Source organism: Lipomyces arxii, assembly GCF_038497795.1.
Source record: "Lipomyces arxii strain Phaff 12-163 unplaced genomic scaffold V1512scaffold_1, whole genome shotgun sequence".
NCBI lineage: Eukaryota > Fungi > Ascomycota > Lipomycetes > Lipomycetales > Lipomycetaceae > Lipomyces > Lipomyces arxii.
In genome coordinates this window covers 27,342-40,064 of record NW_027117700.1, presented here as the reverse complement: position 1 = coordinate 40,064, position 12,723 = coordinate 27,342, and the positions used below count along the sequence as shown (strand labels likewise).

Genomic DNA, 12,723 nt, shown 5'->3' with positions numbered 1-12,723 from the left:
TAAAGAATGCCGTCAATGTATATGAAGGCACAGTCAATGCTAGATCCTATTTTTGAACGGTCCTCACCAGAACTTTTACCATTAATGTGTTCTACAGATAAAAGCAATAGTTATTAGTACTGAATTACTGTAAACAATTTAAATATGCCTCGTAGTTCGTATGCAGAGCCAAATCTTAACGCTGACTTCAATTTCGTATACTACATAATCCATTAATGGAAACAAACTTAACTAGCTATCAAAGTACTTCATGAATAATTCTTCTAGCTTTCAGTCCGTCTTCTCTTCTCTTCCAACTGGTTCTCAGCAGTACCTCCATCATCTGGTCTGTCGTGCTTCCTCCTGCGATCATCTTCGCGGTCAGGACGAGGCTCGTGGGCACTTGATTTTTCATTTCCTTCCCCACTTCTATCTTTGTCTCGCTGTCTGTCTCGTTCTTCTCGATCACGACGTCGTCTTTCACGGTCTTTCTCGCGATCTTTTTCTCGCTCTCTGTCATGACCTCGTTCTCTGTCTTTGTCACGATGACGCGATTCCCGGTCTTTATCATATCGCGACGAACGATCGCGATCTTTATCCTTATCTCTATCTCTTTCATCCGACTCTTTTGACCTATGTCTATGAATTCGGTGATCTTTACGATGCTCACCGCCTTCACGAGGTCTGCGATGCCTATGCGAGGAATCGCCCTTCACTGATGAACCATCCTTCTCACCAACGTCCATGTCATCTCTCGTTTTCTCTCGATCTCTATCACGATCGTGCTTGCGTTCCAAGTCGCGCGGTCTATCACTCTCTCGTTCTCGTTCTCGCTCTCGTTCATCGGACTTCTGCTCAGACTGAATACGCGAATCAATCGCAATAGTTGCCTGAGGAATAAAAGGCGACGCAGTGGCTGACAGTTCATGCTGTCTGATGCGCGGATCAGGCAATGACTCGCCACCACTAGCCTGAGACGAAACTGGTGTAGACACTCTAGACGCAGTAGCAACCGAGTTCTGTCCTACAACATTTCCTTCTTTCGAAACAATTTGCCTAGTATCGCGTGAACTACTAGCGTTCCGAATGGAAAATTGTTGAACCGATTGGTCGTAATATCCGTTCGAATACCTACCCCTCGTTTCCGTGCGATTCATAGCAACCGTTTGAGGAGGCAGAGGCTGGCGTATTGGCCCTGAGTTAGGTGCCGATCGTGATTGCACCGGCTGTGGCAACATATTGTCTGTACGACTCCTTGAAGACAGAGAATCTGACCGTGCCCGTAATGGGATATCATTCGGATTAGGAGCTGATACATCATTACCATTCATAGAACGCGGCCCACGCGGGACGTCCCAAGAAGAAATACGATCTCCATTAGCAGACAGAGGAGGTCTTGAAGGAGGCTTCGCACTAGCAGTAGACACAACTGTAGGTTGATACTGCTTGCCATTATCAACGTTCCGAGAATGGACCGGAGCTGGAGGTGTCATTCCCATGCGAGTAGCAAATGACGAGACAGTTGATGGTTGTTTAGCAGGCTGCCCTAAATCCTGTGCATCGGCTTGTGAACTCGACCGGACTGCAGACTGCGATACAGGCTTTAATTCCGCCGATGAACTTTGTTGAACACTAGAGCTTTTATCTGCAAACTGATCTTTCTGTACTGTTTCGAGTTTTTTTATATCCTTCTTTGCCTCCTCAGCTTTCACTAAAGCAGCCCTTTTGACGGCTTCTGCCTGCTGTTTGGCCAGCCTTTCTTCAGCCTGTTTCTTTTCCACTTCAGTTTTTTGCAGAGCTTCCTTATCATCTCGGATCTGTTTAAGTTGTGTCTCTGTAGCTCGGAATGTAGGCCCATCAATCCAGCCTGTTGATTCTCGTCGCAGTATACCAACTAGAGTAGTTGCTGCTAGCTTCAAATCCTCTCGCTCTTCATTCTTAGACAATTCCTCAACAGAAGACAATATATTTTTTCCCATTGTAGTTACTTTTGGGAACACTTTCGTTAAGTTTTTAAGAACGACGATAGCATTGCGTCGATGCATGTATTCGCGACTCTCTAAGCACTTGATCAGCGCTCCTGTCAACGCTCTATGCCATTTCCACACAATCATTTTATATTCCGTGTAAGTGAGTAAGTGGCATGATTTTGCTTCCGCGTCTAGATCGCCATTAGGAGATATGGCAACCGGAGGTGAAATACCACTGGGGCCAACATAGCGGCAAAAACCTGACAGAAATATGACATTTGCACCATCTTCCTTTCGACCAAGACAGTCACGCTCGTAAGCTTGAATACTGCCGTGCCAACGAAAAATATCCAATAGCAGCTCATGTAAAAACCTCCCAAAATTATCTGCTTCCGTGGGTGTGCAGGCATCAACTGTAGCTTCGAGCGAGCGAACAAACAGCCGCTCGAAACAAAGTAAAGTAGACCAATGTGGCGTGTTTAAAGTGTGCAGGACTTTAACAAATTTTGCGCAAAAAACAGCGTCCACAGGCGAAAAAAGAGCACGCGAAAGAAGACATTCAGAAATAAAATAATCCATTTGCTTGCAACGCTCAACTGGAAGCGAAGACCGTATAGCCTTATCCGTACTCTGTGCAATAGCATCCATCAACTTAGATTTCAGCCAGTAATCCTTTTCTTTTCTGAGTCTATTTAAAGTTTTCTTGAAATGTGTTACTTGTTCGCGATTTTCAACATTAAGTTTCGACATTGTTTGTAGCTGTTTGCTTTTCTCCCCCTGTTTTATCCGAATAGCACTCAAATTGCGTTCTGACTTTTCAACATCGGAAGCAACTCTGATTGCTTCGCGAAGACGTCCAAGCTCAGACGAGTAGCGTGGCAAAGTCATCTGGATGTCACTGAGTGACAACTGCCAAAATGTGACAAACAAACCCGTTGAGACATATTCCCATAGATCAGGCACCATTGGCAGACTAAGCTTATCCATTATGTTCACCAAGAGTGGATGCCAAATTTCCTTCTCTATTAGCCGACATTTTCACTTCAACTATTAACTTACCCCGTCGTCTTGTTCAAAATCTAGCACCTGCTCAATGTCAAGATCTGCAAACTCAGTACGTTTGGAATCCAAACTTTCCGTTTTAAGTTCCCCCACACTCAAACTTTTTGCATGCATCGTCACACTGTTCTCCTTTTTTGTTGCTTCAGCATTAGCCTTTGTTTCGTCCAAAATCTGGCCGACAATAGTGGCATCATCCTCCAATTTCACTAGTTGCTCAGTTTCGGACATGACCACATCATTATTATCCTTAACACTAGCTAATTCCTCTTGTCTTGCTTCTTCGCGCTTCTGCATTCTTTCTTGCGCCCTGCGCTCATCAAACTCTACCATATTCAATCCGAGCTTCTCTCGCCATAAGTAGAAGGCCACAACTGGATCTATACCAAAGTCGTTGCAGAGACTAGGTATGTCCAGGACATAATCCTCAAACATAATTTTAGTGGTCCCAATAGATGATTTGTCATGCAGCAGAAAAGTATTGAGAAACTCAATGTATTGCAATAAAATAACACCAAGATCATCATACCGTGTACTCAATATCTTTGTATGTGCCATGTACTCTGGAATATTGAATATCGATGTCTTATACTGCTGTGCAAGCAAAACAAAAAGCTCAGAGACAAGATTATGATCGAGTAAGCTCTTTAATAATCTTTTAGCTGAAGATTCAGATAAATGACGTCGGTCACCTATAGAAATCAAAACTTCCGACTTCAAAATTCTACCGGCCGCTAATCCCTCCAACTGCTGATCTGTCAGATTTGTTAGAGGAATGATGCCAGCCATCTGTTCCAGTAGTTCCTGTAGCAATAAAATATCCGAAGAGTCTGACTTGTGGAGCTGACGTTGCAAGTATTGCAATAACGGTGTCGGACTCATCTGAACATACTCTTTGCATAGTTTAGCCGTAAACGCTGCCAATGCTGTCAAGAAGTTAGCCCAAATTTTCTCTTCGATAATTTCAAGTCTCACATTGTAGCCATTTTCGTTCTGTGACACCGTCACCCTGTAAAGTTCCACGACCACTAGCAAGTTGCATCAATATGACGAATGGCAAAGCATCCCATCCAGTTTCGGTAAAGTAACGTGCAGAAGTTACGACCAAATCGCTCAAATTATCATAGCTTTCAACCTGACTCACAAGAGCAACCAGACTAGTTACTGGATTGGAAATAGAAACTCGGGACAGTTGCCTCATCATTTCGTTGACATTAGTTTTTGAAAGTCGTTTCAATATATTCTTCGTTTCTTTTTCCGCTTTTCCAGCTGCTACTCGCAATTCCGGCTGGTTTTTGAGTAAAACAGTATACCACTCGCCGTAAATGGAGCATCGTACCGGATAATCGAAATGAGAAAGAATTCTAAATATTTCATGCATGACACTAGGGTTTGGCTCTACCAACGAAACAGGGGGTAATAAGTACGTTCGAAAGTATTGCAGCAGAATATCGGAATGTTCTTGCAAGTCTAGCAAGCGATTCACAAGACGGCAGAGCTTTATAAATAACACTTTATCTCGGCTTAGTTGTGATCCAGAAAATTTGAGAAGTACTTCCGACCACTGTAAGAACTCATCAAAGTTGATTGCTTGTTCCAATCCACTCTTCCATGTGTCATAAAAAAATCGATATATTGCGTCTGCCCTATCTGATTTCCGAAGCGGATTGAGGACACGTCTAATGGACATGGGCTTCTGAGGAACTAGTTGGATTTGGCGCGCATGCTCCTGTGGAAACATTTTCATATCATCTAAAGTGTTTGTGAATATTGGCGTAAATGGTCTGACACTGTCGTAAAATGGTGCTATGATGTGGTGCATAAGCAAGTTTATGATATCAGCAACATCGGGAAAAGCCAACGGCAAAAACGGAAATTTAGTCAGTAACAAAACAGCAGGCCATAAAGCACCAACAGCTAACAGAGATGATACTAACTGGGATTTTTGTAACTGTGCTGGATTTTTTGTTGATTCTTGTGTTTGTTCTGGGTGGCTCTCGTTTACCTTGTTTGTGGTGCCTTGTGGTGTCAAGTCATCTTGCAAAGGGGCTGCTAGCGCTAATGCGGAGGCAGTTGCCATAAAGGCAGACTCCTCTAAATCCTTTTTCCATTTATCCTTTTGTTCCAACATGTCCTCATCTGACGGAGAAAAGTGAGGATATATATCAAATAAAGATACAAATCCTTCTTTCACAAGCACAGCAATCAGCATTATTAGATTTTCCGGAACTGGAGTATTCTCTCTTGTGTATGACTGGAGCTTGTAACCAAGTAAAGAAGCCGCCACAGAATTTCCTCCACCTTGTCTTAGATCATCTAATGAAGCAATTGACGCTAGTTTTTGTGGCCACCAAGACATTGACTTCAGCAACGCAATGAAAAACATACAGTTTGCAACAATGTTGGCCGCAAATAAATCTAAAAATATATCTAGCCCTCGATTTGGATCAAGATCAAAATAACCAATGATTGACACGAGATTCTGACTAGTTCTACCTACCATAGACATATTATTTGGATAGTAGCTAGCAGCATGAATTTCAACTATGAACTTTGCGAAACCTTCTGATTCTTCTCTAAGGAGATTGAAGCGCTTTTGCTTAAATAATTCATTTGTGACTGTTTTAATGACTAGCTTGGGAAACGTACTAGACTCCAAATTGAGTGATACCACAGCCTTTGGATCCATTCTTAGCTTTAACATTGTCTTGTCAATGTGAAGTGACTGAATTATGGAGCCTAGGCTTTGCGAATAGTCAAAGTTGGCCAAAGTGTCCACTAGCACTGACTGCAAATCGTATGAGCCAGATATCTGCGCGCTTAAAATCGAATTTGACGCATTTGCTACTGTATCTGAAGTAAATTTCCCATTCAAAGATGATTGGATCAATTCCAAAAATAAAATATAGAGCGAGTCTGTATCCGAATCATCAATAATAGTTTTAGTCCGATTGATTCTAAACAAGTCTCAGTATTTTTGACTACTCAACGTAAAAATGCAGCGTACAATCCCTGATATTCATTGTTCAATATTTCTAATGCAATCGAATCGTCTAATACGAGCCAACTCAAGCCAAGAGCGTCTGCCATTTTGTCACCGCTAGCAGGTGTATAAGACGTTCTGCTGGCAGCTACTGACGGCGGAGAGACAGAAAATGCTGGCAAATCTCGAACATCGCTAACTTGAGAATGCTGAACTGGAGTTTGCATGTCATCTATACCACGCTTTTGCTTGAGTAAGAGCGTGTGTTCAGTTGTGGTAGATTCTTTTGCACCAAGCCGCTTGTAACTCAAAAACTGTAATAATAAGGTTATATATGTCACGTGATTGTCATAAAATATGTGGGGACAGTACGAAGTACATTGAGTGCCGACTTGAGAGGTGATTTATTTTTAACATGTTTGTCTTTCCGGCTAATGATGGTGGATATCGAAAGAGAAAGAGAGCGTATAAAGCCTGTGAGCAATGCAAGAAGAGACGAGTAAGTCTTCTCTTATTGGACACCACGCAATCTAATCGAATTCAGCGACGATGTCAGGCATCGACAAAATCTACAGAATCGATTTGTTCTAAATGCCTAAGAGGCGGAATTCCATGCAGTTTACAAATTGAAGCAGTGAGAAACTCCAATAGATTATCTGATACTGCGGATTGTGATAATTCCGTGAAGTTACCACCGCGAAGCCCAAGAAGCAGAACAGCTGCTCGACCAATAGAGCATTATAACGTTACCAGGGAATGATAGACTACGAAATTTCATAAGCAAGCTTAATCCAGCTTCTGATTTGGTAGATCCTAGTGAATCAGATGATGACATGGTTGGCTTTGAGTCACAAAAGAGATTGATGATCCCACTCATCGACGAAGTGTGACGACATATTCCACAATTAATGCGCATTTGCTTATATACCTGAACTCTTTACACGGTTTTGAATTTTCTTCCGAAGTGGAGCGCAATGGCTTAATTAATATTTATTTTCAGTATATAAATAGCATGCTGCCTATCGTCGACGAAGCAATGTTCAAACAGCAGTACTTAACGGTGAACACTCGACAGTGTTACTTTACAGCATTGTTCTTGCAACTTGCCGACATTCGCGTGCGTCAGTTTTCTTGCGCAGTTTGGAGCCGCGTAGTTTTGCCGCTCAAACACATCGCAAAATCCAGGCATTGCTGTATGCGGGGTTAGAAAAAGATGAACTGACTTTTGTCCGAGTTGTTGCATTGCTATAACTGCATTCTGAAGGACCTGAAAGATTGAATAACGGCGCTAAAGATTTGGCAGTTGTATTTCACTAGGCTCATGACTTGGGTATTTCTTCGCGAAGACAGGGACAGTGAAAGTGCGCCTCTACAGATGCCATGGTATTGTTTATGATGCCTCAATAGAATGGGTGCATGTGTGAATGGAAAACCAGTATATTCGAACTCTATGGATGTCGGCTTAGCAGTGGTTGAAGGTAGTACCGCATTAGCAAAAATGGCAGAAGCCTGCAAGGGTTTAGACTTGACCATTGAGTTATATAGACCTAAAGGATCTTAGGCGCAAGGATGGAATGTAGCATTGTCAGAGTCATTGAAAGACCAGTCATTGGCGAGGCTAGTGAATTGTGTTGCCGTTATCTTGTCGCATCGCACAAACCAAAGCCTTCTGCCTGATTCAGTTGCTCCCACTTCGGTACAAGCGGTATTTGATATTCTTGACATAATTAAGACCGAGAAGGACATTGCGTCTTTACTTGTAATCCCTTACGCTGTCAGTCTAGCGCTTAGTGTATTTTTGAGACTGTGTCCCGAACCAGAAGCACAGGCAGGACAGCGACGGAGTTGTGCTGTTTTAGACTTATTTGGTAAATACTGGTAGATTGCCGAAGCAATGGCCAGTATGGGAGCTTGTGTGTTTTGCAAGCTTGAGGAAGATTACAGGGCCATTGCAGAAATTCTGTCCGGCGACACATCTGCCAGTGTGCTAGAACAAGCATTTTTGTTTGGAAAAGTAGACAAAGGAGTGGTCGATTACTGGTTCCCAAATATTCCAAGTTTTCTAGAAACGACGTTATGATAACAAAAATTAATGACTCCATCAAATCCTAACAAATTAATGAAGTAAATTTAACGAACCCAAAGGTGAAATGCATCAACCAAGATATACGGTAAGAAACTTGTTTTTAAATCAAGGCGGAGAAGGGTCTCGAGTTGCAATTACATATCGAACAGCTTCGTATGGCTTTCCATTGGAATCAAGTTATCGAGCCAAAAAAATTTGGATAAATGCTCTGTCAACCGGCGGATTATCAATGAGATAATCTTCAAATAACTTTTGTAAGAGTAAGAAGGCAACTAACTATTCTAGCCATGTTCTTATCGTCCGACCTGTCGCCAAAAATTACTGGAAAAATCTAGTTGTCTTTGACTTAAAGACCTGCTTCGGCGCAATGCATGCCTTTCGCTGTAGAAATACAGTACAGCTGGCACTAAAGTCCCGGATACTTCTGTATCATTTTCAAGTCATGTTTAGTGGCGAAAACTCAATTAAATGAATCTGCCCGGCGCCTGGCTTCAAGAGTCGGCCAAGTTTGGGTAGATGTTGTGTCCAATTTTTGATTTCCAATTGCATACTTCTAGAATGAATAATACCAACAGGAATAAAAATCTCTAGCTGGCTTGTAGAAAATCAGGGCAGCTATTTATTTGAATATAATTTTCAGAAAAATTTATGTTTTCTTTGATATATTAAATTATATATTAGAAAATCAAAATACACGAATAAAACGAATAATTACTTGAATAATTACTTGAATTATTATTTTTTTGGAATAGAAAATATAGTATTACGTAAAATGTTGATAAACTAAAACGTAAACTTTGCATGTTTAATTTATGGATTTTATATTTATATTTATATTTACTGAGTTGTGCTGTAGTCTCTCGTGCTTTTGCGCAATTTCTATACACCAAAACTGTCTGCTGGACAGATAGAAGCTCCTGACAACCGCGATCCTCCAAGTTTATGGTGAAAACTTTAAGTGTGACATGGGAAAATGCCCTGACCATATCAAAATAACAGTTTATGTGAAAAGTATTTTGATTGTGAGTAGCGACTGCTTCAATTCGCGTCGTTCACAAAATATGAGGGTATTGTAGTATAGGATTGCTGTCCACCTGGGGCTAGGGCATTTTTTGGGTTTTAGGTTCATGCGTGCTCGATCGAGTAGTCGTGATAGAGCTCAAAAGCTTTTAGGCCGTTCTTTATCAATTGATAAGCTTGCTCGTCTTTTGCAGAATATCAACGAAGTATTAAGGTATAAGCGATGGCCTCTAACGCCAACGCTGTCTACGATCCACTATTACACGACGGGCAACCGGCCCAGCCTAGTCGTTCTCTCGATTCTTCTGCGGCATCTACAACAGATCAATCTGAGGTAGACCTTGAAGCAGCAGCTGCTGAGACCCTTGCTCCTCAAGAAACAACCCCAACTAGATTTCGTCGCATTAAGGCTGCGGGTACTGAACCTGCTCTTAAAAAACTTATTATTATTCTAGTTGTACCAGCAGTGGTGCTTCTTATCATCTTTTTTTTTGTTTCTTCGGTATCTTCCAAGCCGTCTCGGGATGCATCTCCAGTGGCTGCTCCTACGGGTGTCACATTTGCATCTGGCTTTAATATGAAGCAGTCATGGGGCTCTCTTTCTCCTTACTATGATTCTGGAAAGCAATGGGCTGGAATTGCTAAAGATGCTGGTAAAGGTTTTTACGGACTTCCAAACGATCAGTGCCGGTTTAAGCAAGTTCATGTACTTCACAGGCACGCTGAACGTTATCCAACCGGTGGTGCTGTTGATAAGATTGTTGAATTCGCCGAGAAAATCTACGGTATGACCGAGAAGCCTGCCGAGGAGCTGTCTTGGATTTCGTCATGGAATATGACTCTGGGATCAGAGCTTTTACTTTCTTCTGGTGTCGCTACTGAGTTTACGTCAGGTATGAATCTGCTTTGCTGTTTGTTGGCAAGCTATAATTGACAATCAATTAGGTTCAATGTTTTGGGAGACTCATGGCCGGTTGCTTTTTAATGCCACTGAGAAGGGCGAGATGTTTTATCACCCGAGATTAAACGTCTTTGACAACGGTACTGCTCGACCAATTCCTGTTCTTCGAACCACTGATCAGTCTCGCATTTTGACTTCTGCTCGTGCTTGGGCTGCTGGTTTTTTTGGAATATATTCTGGCGAGACTAATGCTCCTGCTGATAACGACGAACTTTACAAGATGGTTATTATGGAAGAAGCGCCGTTGATCAATAATACTCTCGCGTCGTATCATTCATGCCCTAACTCCCAGTCAAAAGCTTATACCATCGGTTCTCGTATATACCGTGAGTGGGTTTCGGTCTATCTTGCTGATGCTGCACAGCGATTAAACAAACTTTTGCCGACTGCAAATCTTACAGAAATGGATATGTATAGCGCTCAAGCATTGTGTGCGTATGAAACCGCGGCTTATGGCTATTCGCGCTTTTGTGAGCTTTTCACCGAAAGAGAGTGGTATGGATACGAATACCGTGACGCGCTTGAATTTTGGGGAGATGCTTCTCTTGGTTCTGCAGTCGGCTCGGCTGAAGGAGTTGGCTATTTGATGGAAGTTTTGGCTCGCCTTGAGGGCCGTCAGCTGACGGAGGCGTATGGTTCTATTAACACCACACTTACTAGCAACCCCGAGACTTTCCCGCTTGATCAACTTTTTTACATGGATATGACACATGATACTGTCATTATTTCTATTCTCACTGCTTTGGGTATACCGTTCGGCGACCTTCCTTCAACGACTCTTTTGCAGCCTCGTTTGTTTGTTGCGTCGCGTATGACTCCTTTTGGTGGCAGATTATATACTGAACTCATTGATTGTCCCGAGTTTGCCGAGACGCAAGTTCGTCTTAAGCTAAACAACCGGGTATTACCTTTGACTGGAGTTGGCGCGTGTCCGACAAATGAAGATGGGTTTTGCTCATTGAGTACATTTATTGATGCGTTGAAGATGGCCACTAGCTCAGTTGACTACGACAATGTTTGTTTTGGTGTGCCCGCTGGTTGGGAAAATGCAGTTGCGGTATAAAGGTTATAGATGGTGTTTAGTATAGTGATTATTTTGAGAATCTGAGTATTTATTTGTAAGCGTCAAGTATTAGATTTCTTATGGATTCGAGTTACGTAAAAATAAGTCGGGTAAGGGTATGGCAGGAGGTACATACGTTAAAGTAGCTGGCGGTCTATGCAAAGTCCTAGCTATGTAAATTGCCTGCAAGTCATCATATAGTTGCAAATTGTTGGATAGTAAGGCAGCTTAAAGAAGGGTAAATGGACGAAGCATTATTGCACAAGGCGCATAAGGCTGCAAGTGACGCAGACAAGGCCATGCTGTCAAATAGGCCCAAAGATGCAATAGCGCTTTATAATGCAGCATCTATCCATTTTGACAACGCAAAGGAGCTTACAAAAGATTCAGAGGCGCTGCGTATGCTAAACATTCTTCATTTGAAATACGCTTCTCTCACTCAGCAACTACAATCTCTTCTTGTTACTGAACCTGAAGTGCTTACATGTACATTGTCTCAAAGTAGCCCAACAAGATCAGCTACGGTAACAAGTGGCATAACCAGCAGTCTGGCATCTGCTAGAGGTATTCCTGTACCAGATATTGATGGTCCATATGTAACTGTGAAGCATCGAGCGAATGGGACCGGATCAGTGTCATATGCGACCAATACAGACGATGCGTTTGTTAGATTTAACGCGTCACTCGAAGCGAGTATGAATAAAATGCACCAAGCTGCCGCTAAAATCGCTGCCGACCTGGAGTCGTTCAGACAAGAACAACCAGCGTTATTTAGAGAGAAGTGGCAGGACGTATCTGCTCTTGACTCATTTTATGTTGTACCTGAATCACCATTTCGCAACAATGAGGACAAATCTGTGATTGGCGTTAAGCTATCTCGTTCGATTGCTGCATGTGAAAGCGTCGTACGCCGACAACGAGACGTCATGCGCACAAACTTGGCCAAACTGAGACAAGACGTGAAAATGCGAGAAGGTCGCATTACAAGAGAGCTGGAGAATGAGATTGAAAGGCTAGTTGCGGAGAACGAAAAACTCAAAATCAACAATGGGCGGCTGCGAAGTAAATGGGAAGGTTTAAGAGAAAGCGCCAAAAAACGCAGAACGATTCAGAATGACGACATCACTCCCGAAGACGATACCCGAGCTGAAGAAGACAAAAGTGTGTGAGCATTGCTTAATGTCATCATCCCCGATTTACATAAGACTATTTACACTCTAATTTGAGAATGGAAAGCAGCAAAAACCATTTCGATTTCATTTTGTCCAGAAGAGCAACAAATTATAAATGTTCTCGATTTATGTCATATTTATAGTTGGCAATGGTGTGCAAGACCGCCGGGATGGGGTTGGGGGTATTGAGACTCACCGGAGGCGGCGATTCAGATAGCGATAAGAGCATTGAGGGTGCTTGACCTTGACCTTATATTGAAGTCGATTAATACAGAGTCGCACTCAATAATAATGCTTTTTTTTAAAGGATTTTTTATACTCTCAAGGTTGTTGTTTCCACTTATAATTGTATCGTATCAACAAGCAATAAAAAGAAATTATACGTAAAATAGCTTTTAATGGGCAGTGAAACAGGTGGCTTATCAAGGTT

At 42.2% G+C, this 12,723-nt stretch overlaps 5 protein-coding genes across 5 annotated transcripts; 4 read left to right on the top strand and 1 right to left on the bottom strand.

Moving 5' to 3' along the window:
- Nucleotides 1–119: 119 nt before the first annotated feature.
- Nucleotides 120–6,280, bottom strand: V1512DRAFT_284311 (transcription factor/nuclear export subunit protein 2-domain-containing protein). Its single transcript, XM_066918017.1, has 4 exons — nt 6,016–6,280; nt 3,984–5,965; nt 3,009–3,934; nt 120–2,966 (listed from the first exon to the last, which is right to left on the bottom strand). The coding sequence occupies exons 1-4, from the start codon at nt 6,216–6,218 to the stop codon at nt 264–266; spliced, it is 5,814 nt and encodes a 1,937-aa protein (XP_066773896.1). The 5' UTR covers nt 6,219–6,280; the 3' UTR covers nt 120–263.
- Nucleotides 6,281–6,359: 79 nt separating this feature from the next.
- V1512DRAFT_356 (uncharacterized protein) lies at nt 6,360–6,877 on the top strand. Its single transcript, XM_066918354.1, has 2 exons — nt 6,360–6,490; nt 6,536–6,877. Exons 1-2 carry the CDS (start codon nt 6,407–6,409, stop codon nt 6,749–6,751), a joined length of 300 nt encoding a protein of 99 aa, XP_066773895.1. The 5' UTR covers nt 6,360–6,406; the 3' UTR covers nt 6,752–6,877.
- Nucleotides 6,878–7,885: 1,008 nt separating this feature from the next.
- On the top strand, nt 7,886–8,071 carry V1512DRAFT_244606 (uncharacterized protein; the record flags this gene model as incomplete). The annotated part of the gene is made up of 1 exon (XM_066914336.1): nt 7,886–8,071. The coding sequence occupies one exon, from the start codon at nt 7,886–7,888 to the stop codon at nt 8,069–8,071; it is 186 nt and encodes a 61-aa protein (XP_066773894.1).
- Nucleotides 8,072–9,249: 1,178 nt separating this feature from the next.
- V1512DRAFT_255647 (histidine phosphatase superfamily) lies at nt 9,250–11,206 on the top strand. Its single transcript, XM_066914824.1, has 2 exons — nt 9,250–9,990; nt 10,043–11,206. Exons 1-2 carry the CDS (start codon nt 9,321–9,323, stop codon nt 11,119–11,121), a joined length of 1,749 nt encoding a protein of 582 aa, XP_066773893.1. The 5' UTR covers nt 9,250–9,320; the 3' UTR covers nt 11,122–11,206.
- Nucleotides 11,191–12,387, top strand: V1512DRAFT_255646 (uncharacterized protein). The gene has a single exon (XM_066914823.1). It carries the CDS (start codon nt 11,364–11,366, stop codon nt 12,288–12,290), a length of 927 nt encoding a protein of 308 aa, XP_066773892.1. The 5' UTR covers nt 11,191–11,363; the 3' UTR covers nt 12,291–12,387.
- The last annotated feature ends 336 nt before the right edge of the window (nt 12,388–12,723 follow it).

What these genes read in the sequence shown, in the direction of transcription:
- V1512DRAFT_255646 (XM_066914823.1), top strand. Translation starts at nt 11,364, where the DNA reads ATGGACGAAGCATTATTGCACAAGGCGCATAAGGCTGCAAGTGACGCA.
- V1512DRAFT_255647 (XM_066914824.1), top strand. Translation starts at nt 9,321, where the DNA reads ATGGCCTCTAACGCCAACGCTGTCTACGATCCACTATTACACGACGGG. An exon ending in CGCTACTGAGTTTACGTCAG is followed by an intron (nt 9,991 to 10,042) that starts GTATGAATCTGC and finishes ACAATCAATTAG; the next exon opens with GTTCAATGTTTTGGGAGACT.
- V1512DRAFT_284311 (XM_066918017.1), bottom strand. Translation starts at nt 6,218, where the DNA reads ATGCAAACTCCAGTTCAGCATTCTCAAGTTAGCGATGTTCGAGATTTG. An exon ending in AACAATGAATATCAGGGATT is followed by an intron (nt 5,966 to 6,015) that starts GTACGCTGCATT and finishes AGACTTGTTTAG; the next exon opens with AATCAATCGGACTAAAACTA. An exon ending in AGAACGAAAATGGCTACAAT is followed by an intron (nt 3,935 to 3,983) that starts GTGAGACTTGAA and finishes ACTTCTTGACAG; the next exon opens with CATTGGCAGCGTTTACGGCT.
- V1512DRAFT_356 (XM_066918354.1), top strand. Translation starts at nt 6,407, where the DNA reads ATGTTTGTCTTTCCGGCTAATGATGGTGGATATCGAAAGAGAAAGAGA. An exon ending in AGCAATGCAAGAAGAGACGA is followed by an intron (nt 6,491 to 6,535) that starts GTAAGTCTTCTC and finishes AATCGAATTCAG; the next exon opens with CGACGATGTCAGGCATCGAC.